Source organism: Phoxinus phoxinus (genome assembly GCF_949152265.1).
Source record: "Phoxinus phoxinus genome assembly, chromosome: 7".
NCBI lineage: Eukaryota > Metazoa > Chordata > Actinopteri > Cypriniformes > Leuciscidae > Phoxinus > Phoxinus phoxinus.
The window spans coordinates 40,241,481-40,265,633 of NC_136882.1; the positions used below are offsets into that span (position 1 = coordinate 40,241,481).

The 24,153-nt window shown below is 44.0% G+C and overlaps 2 protein-coding genes across 7 annotated transcripts in view; both read right to left on the reverse strand.

Annotated features, from left to right (window-relative positions):
- Positions 1-94: 94 nt before the first annotated feature.
- gpr143 (G protein-coupled receptor 143) lies at positions 95-21,434 on the reverse strand. Of its 5 annotated transcripts, XM_079618775.1 has the most exons (11): positions 21,142-21,434; positions 19,668-19,890; positions 19,487-19,589; positions 16,771-16,880; positions 14,905-14,999; positions 14,730-14,822; positions 13,622-13,731; positions 10,462-10,570; positions 3,765-3,882; positions 1,405-1,651; positions 95-620 (listed from the first exon to the last, which is right to left on the reverse strand). In XM_079618775.1, the coding sequence occupies exons 2-11, from the start codon at positions 19,830-19,832 to the stop codon at positions 523-525; spliced, it is 1,248 nt and encodes a 415-aa protein (XP_079474901.1). In that variant the 5' UTR covers positions 19,833-19,890; positions 21,142-21,434; the 3' UTR covers positions 95-522. The 5 variants fall into 5 exon arrangements, with proteins under 5 accessions (XP_079474901.1, XP_079474899.1, XP_079474897.1 ...); XM_079618773.1 differs by having other exon boundaries at positions 19,487-19,886; positions 21,142-21,433; XM_079618771.1 differs by having other exon boundaries at positions 19,487-19,890; positions 21,142-21,433.
- A 2,001-nt stretch (positions 21,435-23,435) lies between these two features.
- The window catches only part of mospd2 (motile sperm domain containing 2), a 32,849-nt gene continuing 32,131 nt past the window's right edge, over positions 23,436-24,153 (reverse strand). Inside the window, exons 15-16 of one of the 2 annotated variants that reach the window (XM_079618770.1) lie at positions 23,932-24,109; positions 23,436-23,869 (exon numbers count right to left, since the gene is read on the reverse strand). In XM_079618770.1, coding sequence (XP_079474896.1) covers positions 23,969-24,109 — 141 coding nt within the window. In that variant the 3' untranslated portion in view covers positions 23,436-23,869; positions 23,932-23,968. Of the gene's footprint in view, positions 24,110-24,153 lie in introns of both variants that reach the window. The other variant, XM_079618769.1, reaches the window with a different exon arrangement.

Here is a 24,153-nt window from a genome sequence, read left to right on the forward strand (position 1 = left end):
CTATATATTCACATTAAACAGCTGTTTTACATCCTAATAATATTTCACAATTTTTACTGTATTTTTGATCAAATAAATGCAGCTTCGTTGATCAGAAGAAACTTAATTTTAATCGTATTTATTAAACTTTTGACCACTAGTTAATTAATAATTTACCTCTTTTGCAAAAATATCATACTAAAATGTTTTCTCTAAACAATTATTCACTATTCAGGAAGTCAAATATAACAATACAAAACATGACACACTTCATCTTTAATGACAGAATAAATGAAGTATAATTTAATGAAATATAAAATGAGTAAAACATAAGCAACAAGTATGCTGGGAAATTAATACTGTATTTTTACAGTGAAATCCTTAAAACAGTGTTGTTGTTTTTTACAAATATAAGCACTTTGCAAACATTGATACTCAGATTCAAATCATAGTTTCATTCATATTGTGAATGATGATATTCAGCAGTGATTGTCCAGAGAATCATTGGCATGACTTGACTGTAGAAGCGCACGGAGGCGTTCATCATGTGGAAATCTCCGGAGTCACTCCGCTGGGCTTTACGTCCTCGGACTCGCGCTGTTCACTGGATATGTGGATCTCCACTGTACTAGACTCTGAATCTATGAGATAAGATGGGGACGAATAGTTATCATCCCTGATGATGGAATTTTATAATTACATTTACACCAGTGTCCAGAAGTGACGTACGGACTGGTAAACTGACACCCTTTGTTCAAATATTATTATAGGTTCAAAATCAAATAGTATTAAGTTGATTGTTTTACTAGTAGTGATGATATCATCAGCATAACAGTGAAAACTAATGTCATGCTTCCTAATGATATATCCTACTGGTAGCTCTGTGTGTGTGTGTGTGTGTGTGTGTGTGTGTGTGTGTGTGTGTGTGTGTGTGTGTGTGTGTGTGTGTGTGTGTGTGTGTGTGTGATGTACAGAGTGAACAGCAGCGGTCCTAGTACTGAGCCTTGTGGTACTCCATACTGAACTTGTGATTGATAAGACATCTCTTCTTTTACTGCTACACACTGATAACGGTCAGATAAGTATGATTTAAACCATGCTAGTGCAATTCCACTGATGCCAACATCATTTTCAAGTCTATTTAAAAGAATGTTGTGGGGTTCATGACCTATACTGGGACCAGCCACCGGGGGGCGATCGAGGCTCAGGGTTTATGAGCTATCCTGGGACCTATAGCTTCTTAGTGTTTTTTTTAGTTAGCTTAAACAGTAGCACATAGCATACAGCTATCCGAAATGATTAGAGATAACGTTTTTTTTTACCATCGACAAATTTTCGATAAAAAAACTTTGATAACAAATATGATACAAGCATAATTCTGTTTAAGTATGAATTATGACATGCTTGTAATAAATAAATAAAGACCTTCGGAGAGCACGCTGATGGCGTCTGACGGCTGCTGTCCGTTAGCGAGGCTCTTCTTGATCTCCTGAACGTGGCTCTGGTAGATCAGAGTCGATCCCACCGTCGGTGTGTATCCGCACGCCGCAGACGTGGAGCCCGAATCCCACGCCAGCTCCCGCCGCCTCTGCCGACTGAAGTCCAGGTCCAGACCCGTCCAGCCGTGGAACGCCAGCGTGTTCAAGAAGCCCTGCATCGGGTTCAGGATCCCCTGAGAACACACATCTATTATGACACAGAAGACCTCAAATACTTTTGAATTAAGGATATTGAGATATTTGTGCAGCATGGAAACAATGTTTCAATATATTTCAAAAAATATATATTTTTTTTAGTTTATTAGGACTTTTTATGTAATTTAATGGATTTTTTATGTTATCATCCATGTTTTATAAATGACGCTTTGGTCAACGTGTCGTTTCTAGAAATACATATTATTAATTACATTTCTGCAGCTCAAGGCAGCTTTATTTCTACAGTGCTTTATACAATACAGATTGTTTTAAAGCAGCTTCACAGTGATACACAGGAAAATAATACATGACACGTAATGCCTAGTTCACACTACAGGATTTAAGCCCGATTTGCTTATCGTTGAGCTCGCCGACAGGTCGGGTTGTTATCGCGTGCAAATCGCCGGGGATTAGCGGCCAATGAACGCTCGCCAATCTGTTAGTATGAAAGAGCCAACAACGCATCAAACGCTCGCAGACGCGTCGCCGAGCCCAGAAAAATATCTAGCATGCTAGATATCCAGAGCTGTCGCACGACTCAACCACATGTGATGTCATGAGCTACAGCCAATCAGAGCAAGGCATGGGTTGAGGTCACCAGGAAAATACGCGTTTTTTTTTTTCAGAGCAAATCATCGCGCAAACAGTTTGCAGCACTAATTTCTGTCTGACGTCCATATTCAAACAAAGACTGGCGTGTTGTGTACTTGTGTTCTTCTTCACTGGGTAGTGGCGCGTGTGCTGTATTGCGTCATTTCCGGTTCGTTTTATCGCGTGATTTTTCGTGACAAAACGTGGTTTGTAGACAAGATAGAATCGTTGGGTGACAGAGTTGTTGTCAACTCGTGCAGTGCGTGACCTCCTGTTGCGGATCGATCACGTTTAGGGATGTTAACCGATGACCGTTTGACCGATGGTTGACCGTATCAACGTTAACCGATCAAAGTTTTCGGCAGTCGGTAAAAAAAAAAAAAAAAAAGTGATCTCTAAATTAGTCTATTATAGACAGTGGACTAAACGCTACTACAGTTAGCATCTCATTCCAATATCTTTTTGTGTGAAGTGAACAAATCCCTCTCACTCAATCTTTCCTAACTCGCCCGTTTGTACTTAATAAACCAATAAAACATTCGGCGCGAGGTCACAGCGTCTCTTCGGTTCGGAGCTGTCATTTTCTTAAATGAGCCGCGGCAATGTTTCAAATGAGCTTCTAACGCTAGACAAACGCCTTTATTTTCAACGCGATCACCTTGTACCCAAACCATTTCGAAACTAAGGAGCCATTTGTCCGCCGATTACATACAAGCTCCTCGGCACCGTGTTTGCGGGACTCATTTCACGCTGTTGGGGATTTTAAAAAAGTGACGTGAGTGGAAGGGCGTGTGTGTGTGTGTGTGTGTGTGTGTGAGCGGGAGGCAGAGCGGCGGAGAGATGCGACAGAGTTGTGAAATTGCAGGCGCGGCTCGAAACGGCTGTTATTTCAAATAGCGTAGCATATTTTAAACTAATCGGTTAACCGGTTTCAACCGGCTAATGAGGCTCGGTGGTCGGTCAAGAATTTTTTTAGTTTTCGCCATCCCTAGTCACGTTGTGTCGTGTGGTGTGAACAGCTCAACAACTTGAACACTCCTGATTTCACAGAGAGCGAGTCCTGTAGTGTGAACCGCACAGTTCAGCCCGACGGTTTAAAATCCTGTGGTGTGAACTTGCCTTAAAGCAACCAATCACAGTTGGTTTTGTTCCACGTCATGTTTATGGTCTCGAAAACGTAACGATGTCTGTACAATAACAGACCGCAGTGTAACACTCTTGGACGTATTTTTTTAAGAGTCTTCACATGCTTTTGTAAATCCAGTGTTTAGTTGATCCTGATAATTAAGAGTAAAACATGACTGCGTTCTTTTTCCATGAGGGGGTTTGGCTTCACATCTGCTTTGATTCCAGGAGGATCCATAAAAATAATAATTTTTTTTGCTTGTGTGTGTGTTCAGCCAATCAGCACACACTTACATCACTGGTAATAACTCTGAAGTAGGAGTTCGTTTAGCCCCTCATACCTGAAATCTGATTGATATGTGATATTGTGCTCACCATGATGAACCAGGTGATGAGCGCGGCGTTGCGAACGTTCTTCAGATCGCCGGCTTTAATATCGTCCTGCATCTCCAGATAAAACAGCAAACTCTCGTTGATGATGTTGGGCAGCCAGCTGATGAAGACCACAGGACACACACAACCAGTTTACTGGATCAACTAACAATAGTGCTATAGCATTTATTAACTTAATTTCAACATTTACTAATACATTATTATTAAAATCGAGTTGGATCTGTCAATAATAGTTAATGCACTGTGAAACTAATGTTAAAAAGATCAACACATGCTTTATTACTCACTGATAATTTTTAAGTTTTTAAGAAGCAACGCACTTTATTTTACCGTACATGTACTTGCCTAAGAAAGCACTGGTTAATGTAAGGCAACTACAGGTTCAGGGTTAGTACCTGGTTATCTTAATTACTATAACAAGTACATATGTACATAGGGAACAGTAAAATAAAAGGTTTTAAAGTAAAACCCATAATTATTCTCTCCATATGCTGCAAAAACAATGTTCTTCCTCACTATTTCGGTTTTGCTTTCCAGCACAAATATCTTAAAATTCAGCAAAATCTCATTTAATTTTGATGATTTTTTTCCCCCTTCTTCAGTAAATAAGACTTAAACTTTTCCTCGCCACTGAGAATCTCTCTTCGATCTGTATTTTGACTGTTATACGGTAGGGGGCGCTATTGCACATCTTCTGAAAGACTACAGAACCTCTTGATCATCCGTTTCTCAGCTTTTTGTTCAAAATGTTGCTTTTTTAGTTGCGGACGCTAGCTCTCGGCGTCTCTGTCGAGTGGAAGTTAGTCGCGGACGCTAGCTCTCGGCGTCTCTGTCGAGTGGAAGTTAGTCGCGGACGCTAGCTCTCGGCGTCTCTGTCGAGTGGAAGTTAGTCGCGGACGCTAGCTCTCGGCGTCTCTGTCTAGTGGAAGTTAGTCGTGGACGCTAGCCCTCGGCGTCTCTGTCGAGTGGAAGTTAGCCGCGGACGCTAGCTCTCGGCGTCTCTGTCGAGTGGAAGTTAGCCGCGGACGCTAGCTCTCGGCGTCTCTGTCGAGTGGAAGTTAGCCGCGGACGCTAGCTCTCGGCGTCTCTGTCGAGTGGAAGTTAGCCGCGGACGCTAGCTCTCGGCGTCTCTGTCGAGTGGAAGTTAGCCGCGGACGCTAGCTCTCGGCGTCTCTGTGGAGTGGAAGTTAGTCGTGGACGCTAGCTCTCGGTGTCTCTGTCGAGTGGAAGTTAGTCGTGGACGCTAGCTCTCGGCGTCTCTGTCGAGTGGAAGTTAGTCGTGGACGCTAGCTCTCGGTGTCTCTGTCGAGTGGAAGTTAGTCGTGGACGCTAGCTCTCGGCGTCTCTGTCTAGTGGAAGTTAGTCGTGGACGCTAGCTCTCGGCGTCTCTGTCGAGTGGAAGTTAGCCGCGGACGCTAGCTCTCGGCGTCTCTGTCGAGTGGAAGTTAGCCGCGGACGCTAGCTCTCGGCGTCTCTGTGGAGTGGAAGTTAGTCGCGGACGCTAGCTCTCGGGGTCTCTGTCGAGTGGAAGTTAGTCGCGGACGCTAGCTCTCGGGGTCTCTGTCGAGTGGAAGTTAGTCGCGGACGCTAGCTCTCGGCGTCTCTGTCGAGTGGAAGTTAGTCGTGGACGCTAGCTCTCAGGGTCTCTGTCGAGTGGAAGTTAGTCGCGGACGCTAGCTCTCGGCGCCTCTGTCGAGTGGAAGTTAGTCGCGGACGCTAGCTCTCGGTGTCTCTGTCGAGTGGAAGTTAGTCGTGGACGCTAGCTCTCAGGGTCTCTGTCGAGTGGAAGTTAGTCGTGGACGCTAGCTCTCAGGGTCTCTGTCGAGTGGAAGTTAGTCGCGGACGCTAGCTCTCGGCGTCTCTGTCGAGTGGAAGTTAGTCGTGGACGCTAGCTCTCAGGGTCTCTGTCGAGTGGAAGTTAGTCGTGGACGCTAGCTCTCGGCGTCTCTGTCGAGTGGAAGTTAGTCGCGGACGCTAGCTCTCAGGGTCTCTGTCGAGTGGAAGTTAGTCGTGGACGCTAGCTCTCGGCGTCTCTGTCGAGTGGAAGTTAGTCGCGGACGCTAGCTCTCGGCGTCTCTGTCGAGTGGAAGTTAGTCGCGGACGCTAGCTCTCAGGGTCTCTGTCGAGTGGAAGTTAGTCGTGGACGCTAGCTCTCGGCGTCTCTGTCGAGTGGAAGTTAGTCGTGGACGCTAGCTCTCGGCGTCTCTGTCGAGTGGAAGTTAGTCGTGGACGCTAGCTCTCGGGGTCTCTGTCGAGTGGAAGTTAGTCGCGGACGCTAGCTCTCGGCGTCTCTGTCGAGTGGAAGTTAGTCGCGGACGCTAGCTCTCGGGGTCTCTGTCGAGTGGAAGTTAGTCGCGGACGCTAGCTCTCGGGGTCTCTGTCGAGTGGAAGTTAGTCGCGGATGCTAGCTCTCGGCGTCTCTGTCAAGTGGAAGTTAGTCGCGGACGCTAGCTCTCGGCGTCTCTGTCGAGTGGAAGTTAGTCGCGGACGCTATCTCTCGGTGTCTCTGTCGAGTGGAAGTTAGTCGCGGACGCTATCTCTCGGTGTCTCTGTCGAGTGGAAGTTAGTCGCGGACGCTAGCTCTCGGCGTCTCTATCGAGTGGAAGTTAGTCGCGGACGCTAGCTCTCGGGGTCTCTGTCGAGTGGAAGTTAGCCGCGGTCGCTAGCTCTCGGCGTCTCTGTCGAGTGGAAGTTAGTCGCGGACGCTAGCTCTCGGCGTCTCTGTCGAGTGGAAGTTAGTCGCGGACGCTAGCTCTCGGCGTCTCTGTCGAGTGGAAGTTAGTCGCGGACGCTAGCTCTCGGGGTCTCTGTCGAGTGGAAGTTAGTCGCGGACGCTAGCTCTCGGCGTCTCTGTCGAGTGGAAGTTAGTCGCGGACGCTAGCTCTCGGCGTCTCTGTCGAGTGGAAGTTAGTCGCGGACGCTAGCTCTCGGGGTCTCTGTCGAGTGGAAGTTAGTCGCGGACGCTAGCTCTCGGCGTCTCTGTCGAGTGGAAGTTAGTCGCGGACGCTAGCTCTCGGGGTCTCTGTCGAGTGGAAGTTAGTCGCGGACGCTAGCTCTCGGCGTCTCTGTCGAGTGGAAGTTAGTCGCGGACGCTAGCTCTCGGTGTCTCTGTCGAGTGGAAGTTAGTCGCGGACGCTAGCTCTCGGCGTCTCTGTCGAGTGGAAGTTAGTCGCGGACGCTAGCTCTCGGCGTCTCTGTCGAGTGGAAGTTAGTCGCGGACGCTAGCTCTCGGCGTCTCTGTCGAGTGGAAGTTAGTCGCGGACGCTAGCTCTCAGGGTCTCTGTCGAGTGGAAGTTAGTCGCGGACGCTATCTCTCGGTGTCTCTGTCGAGTGGAAGTTAGTCGCGGACGCTAGCTCTCGGTGTCTCTGTCGAGTGGAAGTTAGTCGCGGACGCTAGCTCTCGGTGTCTCTGTCGAGTGGAAGTTAGTCGCGGACGCTAGCTCTCAGGGTCTCTGTCGAGTGGAAGTTAGTCGCGGACGCTAGCTCTCGGCATCTCTGTCGAGTGGAAGTTAGTCGTGGACGCTAGCTCTCGGCGTCTCTGTCAAGTGGAAGTTAGTCGCGGACGCTAGCTCTCAGGGTCTCTGTCGAGTGGAAGTTAGTCGCGGACGCTATCTCTCGGTGTCTCTGTCGAGTGGAAGTTAGTCGCGGACGCTAGCTCTCGGTGTCTCTGTCGAGTGGAAGTTAGTCGCGGACGCTAGCTCTCGGTGTCTCTGTCGAGTGGAAGTTAGTCGCGGACGCTAGCTCTCAGGGTCTCTGTCGAGTGGAAGTTAGTCGCGGACGCTAGCTCTCGGCATCTCTGTCGAGTGGAAGTTAGTCGTGGACGCTAGCTCTCGGCGTCTCTGTCGAGTGGAAGTTAGTCGTGGACGCTAGCTCTCGGTGTCTCTGTCGAGTGGAAGTTAGTCGCGGACGCTAGCTCTCGGCGTCTCTGTCGAGTGGAAGTTAGTCGCGGACGCTAGCTCTCGGCGTCTCTGTCGAGTGGAAGTTAGTCGTGGACGCTAGCTGTCGGCGTCTCTGTCGAGTGGAAGTTAGTCGCGGACGCTAGCTCTCGGCGTCTCTGTCGAGTGGAAGTTAGTCGTGGACGCTAGCTCTCGGTGTCTCTGTCGAGTGGAAGTTAGTCGCGGACGCTAGCTCTCGGTGTCTCTGTCGAGTGGAAGTTAGTCGCGGACGCTAGCTCTCGGCGTCTCTGTCGAGTGGAAGTTAGTCGCGGACGCTAGCTCTCGGCGTCTCTGTCGAGTGGAAGTTAGTCGTGGACGCTAGCTGTCGGCGTCTCTGTCGAGTGGAAGTTAGTCGCGGACGCTAGCTCTCGGTGTCTCTGTCGAGTGGAAGTTAGTCGCGGACGCTAGCTCTCGGCGTCTCTGTCGAGTGGAAGTTAGTCGTGGACGCTAGCTCTCGGTGTCTCTGTCGAGTGGAAGTTAGTCGCGGACGCTAGCTCTCGGTGTCTCTGTCGAGTGGAAGTTAGTCGCGGACGCTAGCTCTCGGCGTCTCTGTCGAGTGGAAGTTAGTCGCGGACGCTAGCTCTCGGTGTCTCTGTCGAGTGGAAGTTAGTCGCGGACGCTAGCTCTCGGCGTCTCTGTCGAGTGGAAGTTAGTCGTGGACGCTAGCTCTCGGTGTCTCTGTCGAGTGGAAGTTAGTCGCGGACGCTAGCTCTCGGCGTCTCTGTCGAGTGGAAGTTAGTCGCGGACGCTAGCTCTCGGCGTCTCTGTCGAGTGGAAGTTAGTCGTGGACGCTAGCTCTCGGTGTCTCTGTCGAGTGGAAGTTAGTCGCGGACGCTAGCTCTCGGCGTCTCTGTCGAGTGGAAGTTAGTCGCGGACGCTAGCTCTCGGCGTCTCTGTCGAGTGGAAGTTAGTCGTGGACGCTAGCTGTCGGCGTCTCTGTCGAGTGGAAGTTAGTCGCGGACGCTAGCTCTCGGCGTCTCTGTCGAGTGGAAGTTAGTCGTGGACGCTAGCTCTCGGTGTCTCTGTCGAGTGGAAGTTAGTCGCGGACGCTAGCTCTCGGTGTCTCTGTCGAGTGGAAGTTAGTCGCGGACGCTAGCTCTCGGCGTCTCTGTCGAGTGGAAGTTAGTCGCGGACGCTAGCTCTCGGCGTCTCTGTCGAGTGGAAGTTAGTCGTGGACGCTAGCTGTCGGCGTCTCTGTCGAGTGGAAGTTAGTCGCGGACGCTAGCTCTCGGTGTCTCTGTCGAGTGGAAGTTAGTCGCGGACGCTAGCTCTCGGCGTCTCTGTCGAGTGGAAGTTAGTCGTGGACGCTAGCTCTCGGTGTCTCTGTCGAGTGGAAGTTAGTCGCGGACGCTAGCTCTCGGTGTCTCTGTCGAGTGGAAGTTAGTCGCGGACGCTAGCTCTCGGCGTCTCTGTCGAGTGGAAGTTAGTCGCGGACGCTAGCTCTCGGTGTCTCTGTCGAGTGGAAGTTAGTCGCGGACGCTAGCTCTCGGCGTCTCTGTCGAGTGGAAGTTAGTCGTGGACGCTAGCTCTCGGTGTCTCTGTCGAGTGGAAGTTAGTCGCGGACGCTAGCTCTCGGCGTCTCTGTCGAGTGGAAGTTAGTCGCGGACGCTAGCTCTCGGCGTCTCTGTCGAGTGGAAGTTAGTCGCGGACGCTAGCTCTCGGTGTCTCTGTCGAGTGGAAGTTAGTCGTGGACGCTAGCTCTCGGTGTCTCTGTCGAGTGGAAGTTAGTCGCGGACGCTAGCTCTCGGTGTCTCTGTCGAGTGGAAGTTAGTCGCGGACGCTAGCTCTCAGGGTCTCTGTCGAGTGGAAGTTAGTCGTGGACGCTAGCTCTCGGTGTCTCTGTCGAGTGGAAGTTAGTCGCGGACGCTAGCTCTCGGCGTCTCTGTCGAGTGGAAGTTAGTCGCGGACGCTAGCTCTCGGCGTCTCTGTCGAGTGGAAGTTAGTCGCGGACGCTAGCTCTCAGGGTCTCTGTCTAGTGGAAGTTAGTCGCGGACGCTAGCTCTCGGCGTCTCTGTCGAGTGGAAGTTAGTCGCGGACGCTAGCTCTCGGCGTCTCTGTCGAGTGGAAGTTAGTCGCGGACGCTAGCTCTCAGGGTCTCTGTCTAGTGGAAGTTAGTCGTGGACGCTAGCTCTCGGTGTCTCTGTCGAGTGGAAGTTAGTCGCGGACGCTAGCTCTCGGCGTCTCTGTCGAGTGGAAGTTAGTCGCGGACGCTAGCTCTCGACGTCTCTGTCGAGTGGAAGTTAGTCGCGGACGCTAGCTCTCAGGGTCTCTGTCTAGTGGAAGTTAGTCGCGGACGCTTGCTCTCGCCGTCTTGAAAACGCTGATATTGAACCTCGTTTTATTTCTCCTTTTGTCCCAAAGTCTACTTGCCATGTTCATAATGTGTGAACGAAGCGACAACAACATGAGCGCCTCTAGACGTAACGCCATTGTCCACGTCTGTCGCCATGGCAGTACGAGCGGAAACAGGGATAACGTGGATATTACGACGAGCCATTATTTAAAATAGGAATTTCTCAGAAATTAAAAATCTTTGGGAACTTTTGGGATATTGTAAGAACAACTGCAGGACATACATCACACGGTGCAAGTGTTTTTTGGATATTTTATTACTTTAAGAATGTTTAGATATTTGTGCTGGAAAACAAGACAGAACGTCATGTTTTGCAGTGTGTGATTAAGATGTTCAAAGAGGAGGAATATTGTCTGGATATAAATCTCTGCTCCATGAATATGAATCTCACCAGATGACGAACACCAGCATGATCTTGAAGAACCGTATCTTGATCTCAGATCCGAGTCGTCTCTCGTTCTCGGTGTAGATTCCCTGCTGGCCCTTCAGCAGCGACGTCACTGCAAGACAACACCAGTTTCTCTACAATAAAGTCATGAATAGTGCCGCACGATATATCATACACCATATTGGTATCGGCCGATATATGTTCATTTTTAATGTTATCGTGTTAGCCTGTTAGAAAATGTTAATGTTATAGCCTGTTAATGTTAGCCTGATTAGAAAATTTGGGCAAAAAATAGTGTATTATCTCCTTCAGCTGAGACTCTTCAGATGCGACTGTTCAACATGATGGGTTTGAATTGCTTGAAATATGATCGGAATCACTTCAAAAAAGGAAAATACAGTAAAGTGCAGCGCAAGTCTGTCATATCGGCTATAAAATAATAATGAGATCATCATAATTGTGTGTTTGGGACGTGGCTTTTAATGGTGAGACTTTTGTTTTTGTAATCAGGCTCTCAAAAATTACACACAAATTTGGATTTAGATTTATCTGCCAATATATCGGTTATAAGTTTTCAAATATATACCGATAATCGGTTATCGGTATCGGGCAACATTTTCATATCGGTGCATCCCAAGGAATAAGAGTCTTATCTAGACAAACCATCCGCCATTTTATAACAAAATAAACATTTATATACTTTTAACCAGCACTTTTGGAGCACCTTTATGATGGACAGATGATGGACAGATGCACTTTTATGATGGACAGATGATGGAAAGGTGCGCTTTTATGATGTATAGATGCGCTTTTATGATGTATAGATGCGCTTTTATGATGGACAGATGCGCTTTTATGATGTATAGATGCACTTTTATGATGGACAGATGCGCTTTTATGATGTATAGATGCGCTTTTATGATGGACAGATGCGCTTTTATGATGTATAGATGCACTTTTATGATGGACAGATGCACTTTTATGATGGACAGATGATGGACAGGTGCGCTTTTATGATGTATAGATGCGCTTTTATGATGTATAGATGCGCTTTTATGATGTATAGATGCGCTTTTATGATGGACAGATGCGCTTTTATGATGTATAGATGCGCTTTTATGATGGACAGATGCACTTTTATGATGGATAGATGCACTTTTATGATGTATAGATGCGCTTTTATGATGGACAGATGCGCTTTTATGATGTATAGATGCGCTTTTATGATGGACAGATGCACTTTTATGATGGACAGATGCGCTTTTATGATGTATAGATGCGCTTTTATGATGGACAAATGCACTTTTATGATGGACAGATGCGCTTTTATGATGGACAGATGCGCTTTTATGATGGATAGATGCACTTTTATGATGGACAGATGATGGACAGATGCGCTTTTATGATGGACAGATGATGGACAGATGCGCTTTTATGATGGACAGATGATGGACAGATGCGCTTTTATGATGTATAGATGCGCTTTTATGATGGACGGATGCGCTTTTATGATGGATAGATGCGGTTTTATGATGGATAGATGCACTTTTATGATGGACAGATGCGCTTTTATGATGGACAGATGCACTTTTATGATGGACAGATGCACTTTTATGATGGACAGATGCACTTTTATGATGTATAGATGCGCTTTTATGATGGACAGATGCACTTTTATGATGTATAGATGCACTTTTATGATGGATAGATGCACTTTTATGATGGACAGATGCACTTTTATGATGTATAGATGCACTTTTATGATGGATAGATGCACTTTTATGATGGACAGATGATGGACAGATGCGGTTTTATGATGGACAGATGATGGACAGATGCGCTTTTATGATGGACAGATGCGCTTTTATGATGGACGGATGCGCTTTTATGATGGATAGATGCGCTTTTATGATGGATAGATGCACTTTTATGATGGACAGATGCGCTTTTATGATGGACAGATGCACTTTTATGATGGACAGATGCACTTTTATGATGGACAGATGCACTTTTATGATGTATAGATGCGCTTTTATGATGGACAGATGCACTTTTATGATGTATAGATTCGCTTTTATGATGGACAGATGCACTTTTATGATGTATAGATGCACTTTTATGATGGATAGATGCACTTTTATGATGGACAGATGCACTTTTATGATGTATAGATGCACTTTTATGATGGACAGATGCGCTTTTATGATGGATAGATGCGCTTTTATGATGGACAGATGCACTTTTATGATGTATAGATGCGCTTTTATGATGGACAGATGCACTTTTATGATGTATAGATGCACTTTTATGATGGATAGATGCACTTTTATGATGGACAGATGCACTTTTATGATGTATAGATGCGCTTTTATGATGGACAGATGCACTTTTATGATGTATAGATGCACTTTTATGATGGATAGATGCACTTTTGTGATGGATAGATGGACTTTTATGATGGACAGATGCACTTTTATGATGGACAGATGCACTTTTATGATGTATAGATGCGCTTTTATGATGGACAGATGCACTTTTATGATGTATAGATGCACTTTTATGATGGATAGATGCACTTTTATGATGGATAGATGCACTTTTATGATGGACGGATGCACTTTTATGATGGACAGATGCACTTTTATGATGTATAGATGTGCTTTTATGATGGACAGATGCACTTTTATGATGTATAGATGCACTTTTATGATGGATAATGCGCTTTTATGATGGATAGATGGACTTTTATGATGGACAGATGCACTTTTATGATGGACAGATGCACTTTTATGATGTATAGATGCGCTTTTATGATGGATAGATGCACTTTTATGATGTATAGATGCACTTTTATGATGGACAGATGCACTTTTATGATGGACAGATGCACTTTTATGATGGACAGATGCACTTTTATGATGGACAGATGCACTTTTATGATGGACAGATGCACTTTTAATAGCTTCAATCTGTTGGTTGCGATCCACTGCCATTATAAAGCTTGGAAGAGTCCGTACATTTATTAATATAACTCTGATTGTATTCGTCTGAAAGAAGAGTGTCATATACACCTAGCATGACTTAAGGGAGAGTAAATCATTTGTTAATATTCATTTTTAAAGTGTACTCTCCCTTTAACGGGCGTGAGCAGATTAGCACTCACCGGCTGATACGGTGCGGGCGAACAGCACTGGGTTGACGGCGAGCACCAGGAGCATCGGAGCGTATGTGGTGACGTAGTGCGGGACGGCGTGCTGAAGGCCATTCTCACAGCTCACATGACAAACACACGCTCAGGTCAGATCCAGTGCAGAAACGGCTCACATCACAGTCATGCATTTGCCAGAATGCATCGCATTCAATGCATACATGTTATCAGTTCATGCACTGACTAAGAATCCAACCCATGACTTTAGTGGTGCTATTATTAAAGGAGTAGTTCACCTCAGAGTTAAAATCTGCTGATAATTTACTCTCCGTCATCCAAGATGTTCACGTCTTTCTATCTTCAGTCGAAAATAAATTAAGAAAACATTCTCCATATAGTGTCTTCAATGGTCCAGCGGGTCGAAGGTCCAGATGTGAGTTTCAGCTTCAAAGTCTCTCTCGATCCAGCCGAGGAATAAGAGTCTCATCTAGACACACCAGCCGACATTTTATAACTAAATAAACATTTATAAACTTTATAACCACAAATGCTGATCTTGCACTCGCTGTGATGCGACACACATTACGTCATCAGGTTGAAAGGTCAAGCGTGTTCAGGTTCAGAAAGGTGTCATTTTCTCCTCCAACTTAAAAATCGTCCGACATCGATGTTTTACCTTTTATTTATTTATTGTAAATGGCGTTTGACTTGACATGTTGGCTTTATAAACACTAGATCTGTTCTTCTGCCGACTTCACACTTGACCTTTCAACCTGATGACGTAATGCGAGAAGTCGTGGACATGCAAGACCAGCATTTGTGGTTTAAAAGTTTATAAATGTTTATTTAGTTATAAAATGTCCGCTGGTGTGTCTAGATGAGACTCTTATTCCTCGGCTGGATCGTGAGAGACTTTGAAGCTGAAACTCACATCTGGACCTTCGACCCGCTGGACCATTGAAGACACTATATGGAGAACATCTGGAGTGTGTTCCTCACACACCTGCATTTCTGTTCCACTGAAGAAAGAAAGACGTGAACATCTTGGATGACGGTGAGTAAATGATCAGGAGATTTTAACTCTGAGGTGAACTGCACCTTTAAGTGTGTGTTTTACCGTCACCTGGAGATGGAGGGGTAGTAGAGCATTGCCACGCCCTCGACACACAGCAGGAGCGTCAGACCCCACGTGATCATGTGATACAGGACGATGGTGCTACGACAGAGACACGCGCGTCAGAACTGCAACTAACATCTGCGCTAGCGTTTACACGAACAAGATGCATGATGGGACACACCTAATGCCAGCTGATCTCTTCACCACCAGGAAAACATCCACTGCGTAACAGAACGTCCACCAGAAGGAGGCGCTGAAAAACAGCTGGATCCACATCTGGAGATGAAAACAGAAACACATCCATGTTCACATTATTAAACAAGTATTATTTGCTACATATTCTTAAAATCAAAGATAAGAAGGATATTTTTATTTATCTACATGCAAAAATATTTTGACTTTAATCTCGAAATATTTCGACTTTAATCTCGAAATGCTAGAAAAAAATTGTCACATTTTTTTCACACTGTTTAAAAAAAAAAAAACTTTTTTACATGTTTTTTTTTTTTTTTTTACAGATTTTTCTGGGCTTCCGTAAATTATACATTTAAGAACTGAGTAATAATAATAACTACATGTACTTACTATAGGGCTGGGGTTAAATGCATAATCATGCATAATTTAAAGTCATTACTAACATGTGTAATACTGTAAAATAAAGTGTTGCCAATAATAATAATAATAGCAATAATTTACATTGTGGTATAATGCATAATATTATTACATTAGATGTTTCAGAGAAAACAAGCAAAAAATAAATTAAAAGCAATTGATCTTCTTTGAGGAATTATGTATTTCTCATTATTGTAGCTATGATGAACTCACCACAGGATTAGCTCATTATATTACTAATAAAAAGAATGTAAATAATCATTATTAATAATAGTAGCAATAACTTGCATTGTGATATACAGGCGAAACTGGAAAAATTAGAATATGGTGCAAAAGTTTATTTCAGTAATTCAACTTAAAAGGTGAAACTAATATATTATATAGACTCAAAGTGAGATATTTCAAGCCTTTATTTGTTATAATTTTGATGATTATGGCTTTATGAAAACCTTTTCATAATATTCTAATTTTGAATTTGGGGTTTTCATAATATGTAAGCCATAATCATCACAATTATAATTTAATAATTAATAATTCATTACATTTATATAGCGCCTTTCTGGACACTCAAAGCGCTTTACATAGAAGGGGGGAATCTCCTCAACCACCACCAATGTGCAGCATCCACCTGGATGATGCGACGGCAGCCATATTGCGCCAGAACGCCCACCACACACCAGCTTACTGGTGGAGAGGAGACAGTGATGAAGCCAATTAGTATATATAGGAGGATGATTAGGAGGCCATGATGGACAGAGGCCACTGGGCAAATTTGGCCAGGATGCCGGGGTTACACCCCTACTCTTTCGAAAGACATCCTGGGATTTTTAATGACCACAGAGAGTCAGGACCTCGGTTTAACGTCTCATCCGAAGGACGGCGCTCTTTGGCAGTATAGTGTCCCCGTCACTACACTGGGGCGTTAGGACCCACACAGACCACAGGGTGAGCGCCCCCTGCTGGCCTCACTAACACCTCTTCCAGCAGCAACCTGGTTTTCTCAGAAGGTCTCCCATCCAGGTACTAACCAGGCTCAGCCCCGCTTAGCTTCAGTGGGAAACCAGTCTTGGGTTACAGGGTGATATGGCTGCTGACGGCGGGAACAAATAAAGGCTTGAAATATCTCACTTTGAGTCTATATAATATATTAGTTTCACCTTTTAAGTTGCATTACTGAAATAAATAAACTTTTCACAATATTAAAAATTTTCGAGTTTCAAAGAGAAATATGTTTATTTGTATGTTACTGTTATTTTGAGGTTCATTTTTTGTTGTTGTTTGTCTTATTGTTAAAAATGATATGAGAGGTTACTTATAATATGATTAATCTTTCATTTTATGCAACTGTATGTTTATGCGAGTACAAATAACTGCAGATTTATCCCCTCTCAGTGGCATAAATGTGACCAATGACGGTCTTGTGAGCGGCTCTCACCGCACTGCCGACACAGAACACCTCGGGCCAGACGTCGGTCCCGTTCCCGCCGGAGATTCTGTCGACGAGATCGGGGAGCCCGAGCCAGATCGACGAGCGCACGATGATTCCTGCACAAGGAATACGTGAGTATCGTACAACCTGAAAATACTGTTTGTAGAATCTTGTTATTTAAAGGTACACTATGCAACTTTTTTTGTTCAAAATTTAAATAATGAGTCAAAATATTATCAGTCCTTCTTCAGTTTTGATTCACTACGGTAAGTGTGTGTGTGTGTGTGTGTGTGTGTGTAAACTGCGTATTACGTGACGTCACGAACGCGCATCACAGAACAGAGCAAGGCGAGCGCTTGTGCTTATAAAACTTAAACTTTATTATTTATGTTTGAAATGACGATGGTTTCGCTAGATAAGAGCCGTATTCATCGTCTGGTGTCGTTTAAAGCCCGTTGAAGCGGCGCTGACACTGTCATCTGGACCTTGACCCGTTTGGGGCCCATTGACGTCCATTATATGGAGAAATGTGTTCATCAAAAACCTTCATTTCTTTTCCACTGAAGAAAGAAAGACATGGACATCTTGATGACATCGGGGTGAGGAAACTATCAGCAAAAGATTTTTAAAAGTGAACTAATCCTTTAAGTTGTATATGTTCTGTCCAGCAGAGGGCAGTGTATCAGTCAATGTCAATAGGCAGCCAATGATGTTTCAGAAGAAACACACACTGTCACGACGGTTTGTTTATATTAAAAATCAGACCCTGGATTAAACACAGACAGTGTGCTTTCTATCCACTGTTCTTATCAAAAATAAATAAATCGCGGCCATTGTTTTGGGATACAAAATCGGCGCTAACCAGGACGCTAGCGTCCCCTACAGGAGCCCAGAGGACCAATGATGGCCTTGCTAACGAGCTCGCAAAGACTCGGAATCTGAATTGAATACAACGTTTACAAGCAAACACATTTACAAAAAATAATGCCCATAACAGGTTTGAATATTAAACGCTGCCTAATATTCGTTCGAATATCAATTTTTTAAATATTCAAATTATATTCGCATAACGAAGTTCGGATGCGACTTCAGCATCAATTTTTCATCTTGCATCAAAATCCTGTCTATTCATTGAATGCATTTGAAATATAAAATTGAAATAAAAATATATATTGAATAATTTGGTTCTGTGGTAATGTACCCAAGTGCACCTTCTTATTATTAATTAACCACTTGTAAACTTATGTTCACGGTTCTTTTTATTTAAATAAATATAGGATTTGTATCAAATCTATATTCACTGAGTCGAATTTAGAATTGAAAACGAATCGAATTGGATCATGTGGTTCTGATTGGACATCCAGCCACACGAGCAGACACACGCCAGACGAGATCACTCAAGAAACATGAGCTTTCCGGAGATGAACCGAGGGATTAGAAAAGTTGTCATTACTCCAGCATTACTCTATTGTGAAGGGTCGTTTCATTATCGTCGTGCTAAAGACAGAGTGTGTCTGAAGCTCGTGTTCCTGACGCTGAAGGAACTCTGTGTCCTCCGACAGAAGCCAGGGAATAAACTTGTTCTGGAAATAGCGCGTGTGGTTTTGCACTAATTAGTGTCTCAAAGAACATGCAGTAATTTTACTGTGACACAACATTACTGGCATAACAGCATCAGTGTCTGACACACACACACACACACACACACACACACAGCTATCTATATATATCTGTTCTCTTTCTAATAAAGAATCAAGCAACAAATGTGCAAGACTGTAAATCAAACTTTAAACCGTGTACATAAGACATTATTATGAACAAATGGAATAATGCACTAATTGATGCAAATCAGCTTTACAGCGAAATCCAGTTTATAAACATTTAAACAGATTATTTGTCTGAATGAATGTCTACAATCTTACAAAAGTGAACAGCTTATGAAACAGACAGACTGACCCAAATCTGGTGTGTGTGTGTGTGTGTGTGTGAGAGAGAGAGAGAGAGAGAGTTTTTGTTATAAAAACTAATCAGGTGATAAAAATAACGCAAAGTTAACGCAATTGACCCTTCGCAGGGAGCTTGATTGACATGTGATCTGACCAATCATACTTCGCCATCCGCCATTTTGTCTGATAACGCAGTCAGAGAGTTAGTAGATTAACATGGGAGGCTTGAGAAGCGGAGTGTACTGACGTCTCTCCGCGGTTAAAACAACATTCCTTCTGATGTTCATTCATGTTTATTTGATGCTATAAATGAACTAGAAGGAAGAGATGATCGGTTCACGAGCGGCTTTAACTGAGCGATCTGACACACACATTAAAGAAACACAAAACACTATTTATTGTTTACATTTCTTTTAACAAATGACCAAATCTGAAAGGTGAGACTATGTTTAATATCAAAAGTAACTGAAAAGTGAGCTGGACTGTCGGTGTGTTGTCAGTGTGTCTCTGCTCCGCGATGTGTTGTTCACTGCGTGAGAACATGTGTGTGTGTGAGTGAGAGAGGCGTAGCTTGTCGGACATAGCGACAGTAACTAAGGGGGGCGGGTCTTTGCGAACGGTCAATTACCGTAATTACTTTTTAAGGAAGTAACGCAATATTGAAATTGATTACTTTTCAAAGTAACTTTCCCCAGCACTGCTCACAAGCTATAGCTAAACAAACGTGTGTGTGTGTGTGTGTGTGTGTGTGTGTGTGTGTGTGTGAGAGTGATTACCTGAACATCCTAGTATGTCACACACGCTGATGATGAGCAGAATCCTGAGGGACGAGGCGGGCTTGGGACGCGGAGACCGGAAGCTGCTCCTCTTCGGCAGGATCTGCAACACGCAGAAGAAGAAGCTCAGGCTCGCGCTGCACGCGCACATCGCGCTGAAGAGCTGCGGCGCGAAGCTGACCACGAACTCGGTGGCGGGATCGCGGTTCGGGCAGCAGAAGGTCTCGAGCCGCGGGGACGCCATGATGATGACGAGGAGGAGAAGGAGCGCGAAGGTGAGGATGACGAGGAGGAGAAGGAGAAAGAGCGCGAAGAGGAGGAGGATGATGATGATGAAGAAGCTCATTCATCTCACTGGCCTGAGCATCACGAGCTCCGCCATCATGTGCTTCGGGTTAATCTGACTGAACAACAGCTCGAGTTACAATAAAGCACTGCAGAAACTCCTGCTCGAGGCTGTGTGTGTGTGTGTGTGTGTGTGTGTGTGTTCATGCCTCCGTCTGATATCTAACTTTATAAAGCATATTCTTTTATTTATTTTACTGTACTTGTTAAACACACACACTCACTCACACTCTCTCTCTCTCTCTCTCTCTATCTCACACACACACACATACTTTCTCTCACACACACACTCACTTTCTCTATCTCACACACACACACTCACTTTCTCTATCTCACACACACACACACTCACTCACACTCTCTCTCTCTATCTCTCACACACACACACACACACACACACATACTTTCTCTCACACACACACTCTGTCTCTCATCTCTCACACACACTCACTTTCTCTCTCACACACACTTTCTCTATCTCACACACACACTCACTTTCTCTATCTCACACACACACACTCACTTTCTCTATCTCACACACACACACACTCTGTCTCTCATACACTCGCTTTCTCTCTCACACACACTCGCTTTCTCTCTCTCTCTCTCAAACACACACACCCACTCTCTCTCACGCACACACGCTTTCTCTCACACACACTCGCTTTCTCTCTCTCTCAAACACACACACACACCCACTCTCTCTCACACACACACACACACTTTCTCACACACACACTCGCTTTCTCTCTCTCACACACACATACACACACTTTCTCTCTCACACACACTCGCTTTCTCTCTCTCTCTCTCACACACCCCCACTCTCTCTCTCTCACACACCCCCACTCTCTCTCTCTCACACACACACTCTGTCTCTCTCTCTCACTCACACACACCCACTCTCTCTCTCTCTCTGACACACACCCACTCTGTCTCTCTCTCTCTCACACACAGACAGTCTCTCTCACAGAGACAGTGTGTGTGTGTCAGAGAAAGACAGAGTGGGTGTGTACTCTCTCTCTCTGACACACACACACTCTGTCTCTCTCTCTCTCACACACACACCCACTCTGTCTCTCTCTCACACACACACACCCAATCTGTCTCTCTCTCACACACACACACACCCACTCTGTCTCTCTCTCTCTCTCACACACACACCCAATCTGTCTCTCTCACACACAGACAGTCTCTCTCACAGAGACACACACACACTCACTCGCTTTCTCTCTCTCTCTCTCTCTCTCTCTCTCTCTCTCACACACACACACACACTCGCTCGCTCAGCTCCTCTATCAAACACACACCTGAAGCTCGTCATCTTCTGAATCTGGAAAATAACAGCGAAGAATGAAACACAGCAGACCGAGTGTTTACTGTAAACTCCGGCATTTCCTCCGACACACTGAAGGAAAAACACACTTCCAGACTCAGTTTCTCATCTGCACGTGTGTCCTGCTGAGCAACACAGTGAGTAAAAGTGTGTGTGTGTGTGTGTGTGTGTGATGCTGATCTTCACCAGCAGGTGTCAGTAAAACACATTAATCAACATCTGATGTTAATGATCGCAAACACAAGGTACTTTTCAAACAAAATTGCTTGTTATTAAACAAACGTAGTACTTCTGTAAATCCTGGTTGCATTTTGTTTATCGTGTTCAGTTAAAGTGATAATTTACTATTAAAACAATATAAAGACAAGTTTGTTACTTGAAATAAACTTTAACTGAAAAAATAATAATAATAATTTTATAATAATTCTGACAAAAGCATAGTACGAAATTATTTAATCTAAAATTAGCATAACTAAAAATAGAAACATACGTTAATTCAAAACATTAATAAAACTAAAATAAACACTGATGTCAATAATTAGCAAAATAGTGATTTTTTTTATATAACCATATTTAAAAAACGAATTAAAATAAAAAAATGAATTTTATTAATTTTTAAATATAAAAATGAAAACAAATTAATTGTTTTAATTAAATCTTTTATTCCAGCTTCATGCCGCCTTTTGTGTGCAACAGCGCCCCCTACCGTATAACAGTGGGAACACGGGTCGCCGGAAAAAGGCCATCAGTGGCGGGAAGAGTTATACAAAACTAATATCTAAAACAACACTTGTTTCCAGGGAAACACGTGCCGACATGTCACCAGGGCAACAGCTGCTAACATGAGCCATGATTACAGGAGTCAGTCTCTCATTAACTGTGTATTGATCGTCAGCTTCATTAGCGAATCAGTTTAATCAGAAGAACAGCAGGACTGACTGAGGCTGTAATCAGCGAGGACATCAAGAGAAGATCGTTATCACACACGGTTGTGCTTCTGTCTTCTGATTGGCCAGATTCCTGTGGCGAGCAACACGTGATATATTTCTATTTACGCGCGGCTGTGAAACGAGTAATCGCATCCAAAATAAAAGTTTGTGTTTACATAATAGATGTGTGTGTGCTGTGTATAAATATTTTTTCATGTATTTACTATATATATATAAATGCATATATACACACACAAAATAATTAGACAGTATACACACACATATATTATGTTATTTAATCGTTTTATAGCCCTATTATGAAGTTTACGATCACAGAATTGAGTTTTGGCGATCTTTTTATTTGTTAAATATTAACCCTATAAAGTCTGACATGAAATAATAGTATTTTTTTTTTTTACCTTTTAGACAAAATGGCACTTGTTATGCATCATATCAGGCTTTTATGGCTCATATAGTGAGAATATGGAAACATATTCAGAAACATATTCATAAACAAACAGCTCAGCTTTAATCAGAGGCTCACACTGAGCAGAAATATGATGTTTATGTGAAATTATGATGCGTGTCAAATGTAAATCAGTGAGATCGTAATAAGTGCGAAGGTTTGGTAATGTGTGGGATTTATAGGGTTTAGATAACACACATATTCATTCCAGTGTCATTTTATATGTGAAAATGTCGTTTGGGGTTTAGTTTTTATTTGTGCAGGAGCCGCTCAATTATTATACTGACCTTTGACCTTTCGACCCGCAGTCTCTGCTCTCATTGGCTCACTGTACGAGACGTTTTTACAGGATTTGATCTCAGCATCTTCCTAAACTAATGAGATATAATATATCTGATCACTTCTAAAACATGTTTTATGATTATTGGGAATCAAAATAATATTCGCTTCACAGAATCTCCAAAAATGATCACTTCTGTCGAGACAAAAACACTTACGAGTTTCAGGTTATTAATTAAAACAATAGAATAACTTGAATAACTACAGAAAGGATAATATCAGAACAAACTATAATTTCTGTGTCTGTAATATGAATGAATCTGATAATAATAACAGAATTTGAGACATAAATGGCCCAGTTTTAAATAATCTTGAATATTTATCTGATGAGAATCCCTTAATTGCACTGTACACTGAAAGTTTCTGTATTTTAACGTTATTAAAAAATGTATTGGATTTAATTATATGTTCTATACTTTATTATACTTCCTATAATAATAATAACACACTGGATTCAACGTATATATCTAAATATGTTACAGTTTAAAAGTAAATGCATTAATTTTACCGAGGCACAAAAAGCACACAGAGTAGTGATGATAAAAGTGTCGACAAAAAGTGTCATTTTATTGTTTATACATTCATACTTTTATAAAATACTATATATATATATATTAAAAATCGAGTTAATTACATTTGCATGATCGTGTTTTATAAATTAAACTGGTGTGTCTCGGAGAGCGAGTGATAAAAACACACGATGTCGCTTCAGACCGGTTCTGATGACATCGCCGTGATATGTTCTGGGTAAAAGCGCACGTGACCCGATCTGATGACATCACCGTGATGTGTTCTGGGTAAAAGCGCACGTGACTCGAGATATAAAAGAATCAAACTGAGTTAATTACATTTGCATGATCGTGTTTTATAAATTAAACTGGTGTGTCGTCTGAGAGCGAGTGATAAAAACACATGATCTGGGTCCGGGACCGGTTCTGATGACATCACCGTGATGTGTTCTGGGTAAAGGCGCGCCGCGGCCCGTTCTGATGACATCACCGTGATGTGTTCTGGGTAAAGGCGCGCCGCGGCCCGCTGCGGTTCAGTCTGTGGCGCGCCGGCCGGCTTCAGGAAGTCCACTGTGAGTAGGCCGTGGTAAAGCTGAGGGCCAGCAGAAACGACACCAGAACCAGCAGAACCTTCTGGATCCACACACACTTCTCCAGCGTCTGCTCCAGCCGAGAGTTCGTCAGCATCACACGCGTCAGCTGCAGGACACACACACACACACACACACACACACACACACACA

Bases quoted from the DNA above. Each gene is read 5' to 3' on its own strand.
- gpr143 (XM_079618773.1), bottom strand. From the start codon at position 19,832: ATGAGCTTCTTCATCATCATCATCCTCCTCCTCTTCGCGCTCTTTCTC. The intron at 3,883-10,461 runs GTGAGATTCATA...GGTCTTCATCAG, and splicing joins ATGCTGGTGTTCGTCATCTG to CTGGCTGCCCAACATCATCA. The intron at 621-1,404 runs GTCTTTATTTAT...CTTATCTCATAG, and splicing joins CATCAGCGTGCTCTCCGAAG to ATTCAGAGTCTAGTACAGTG.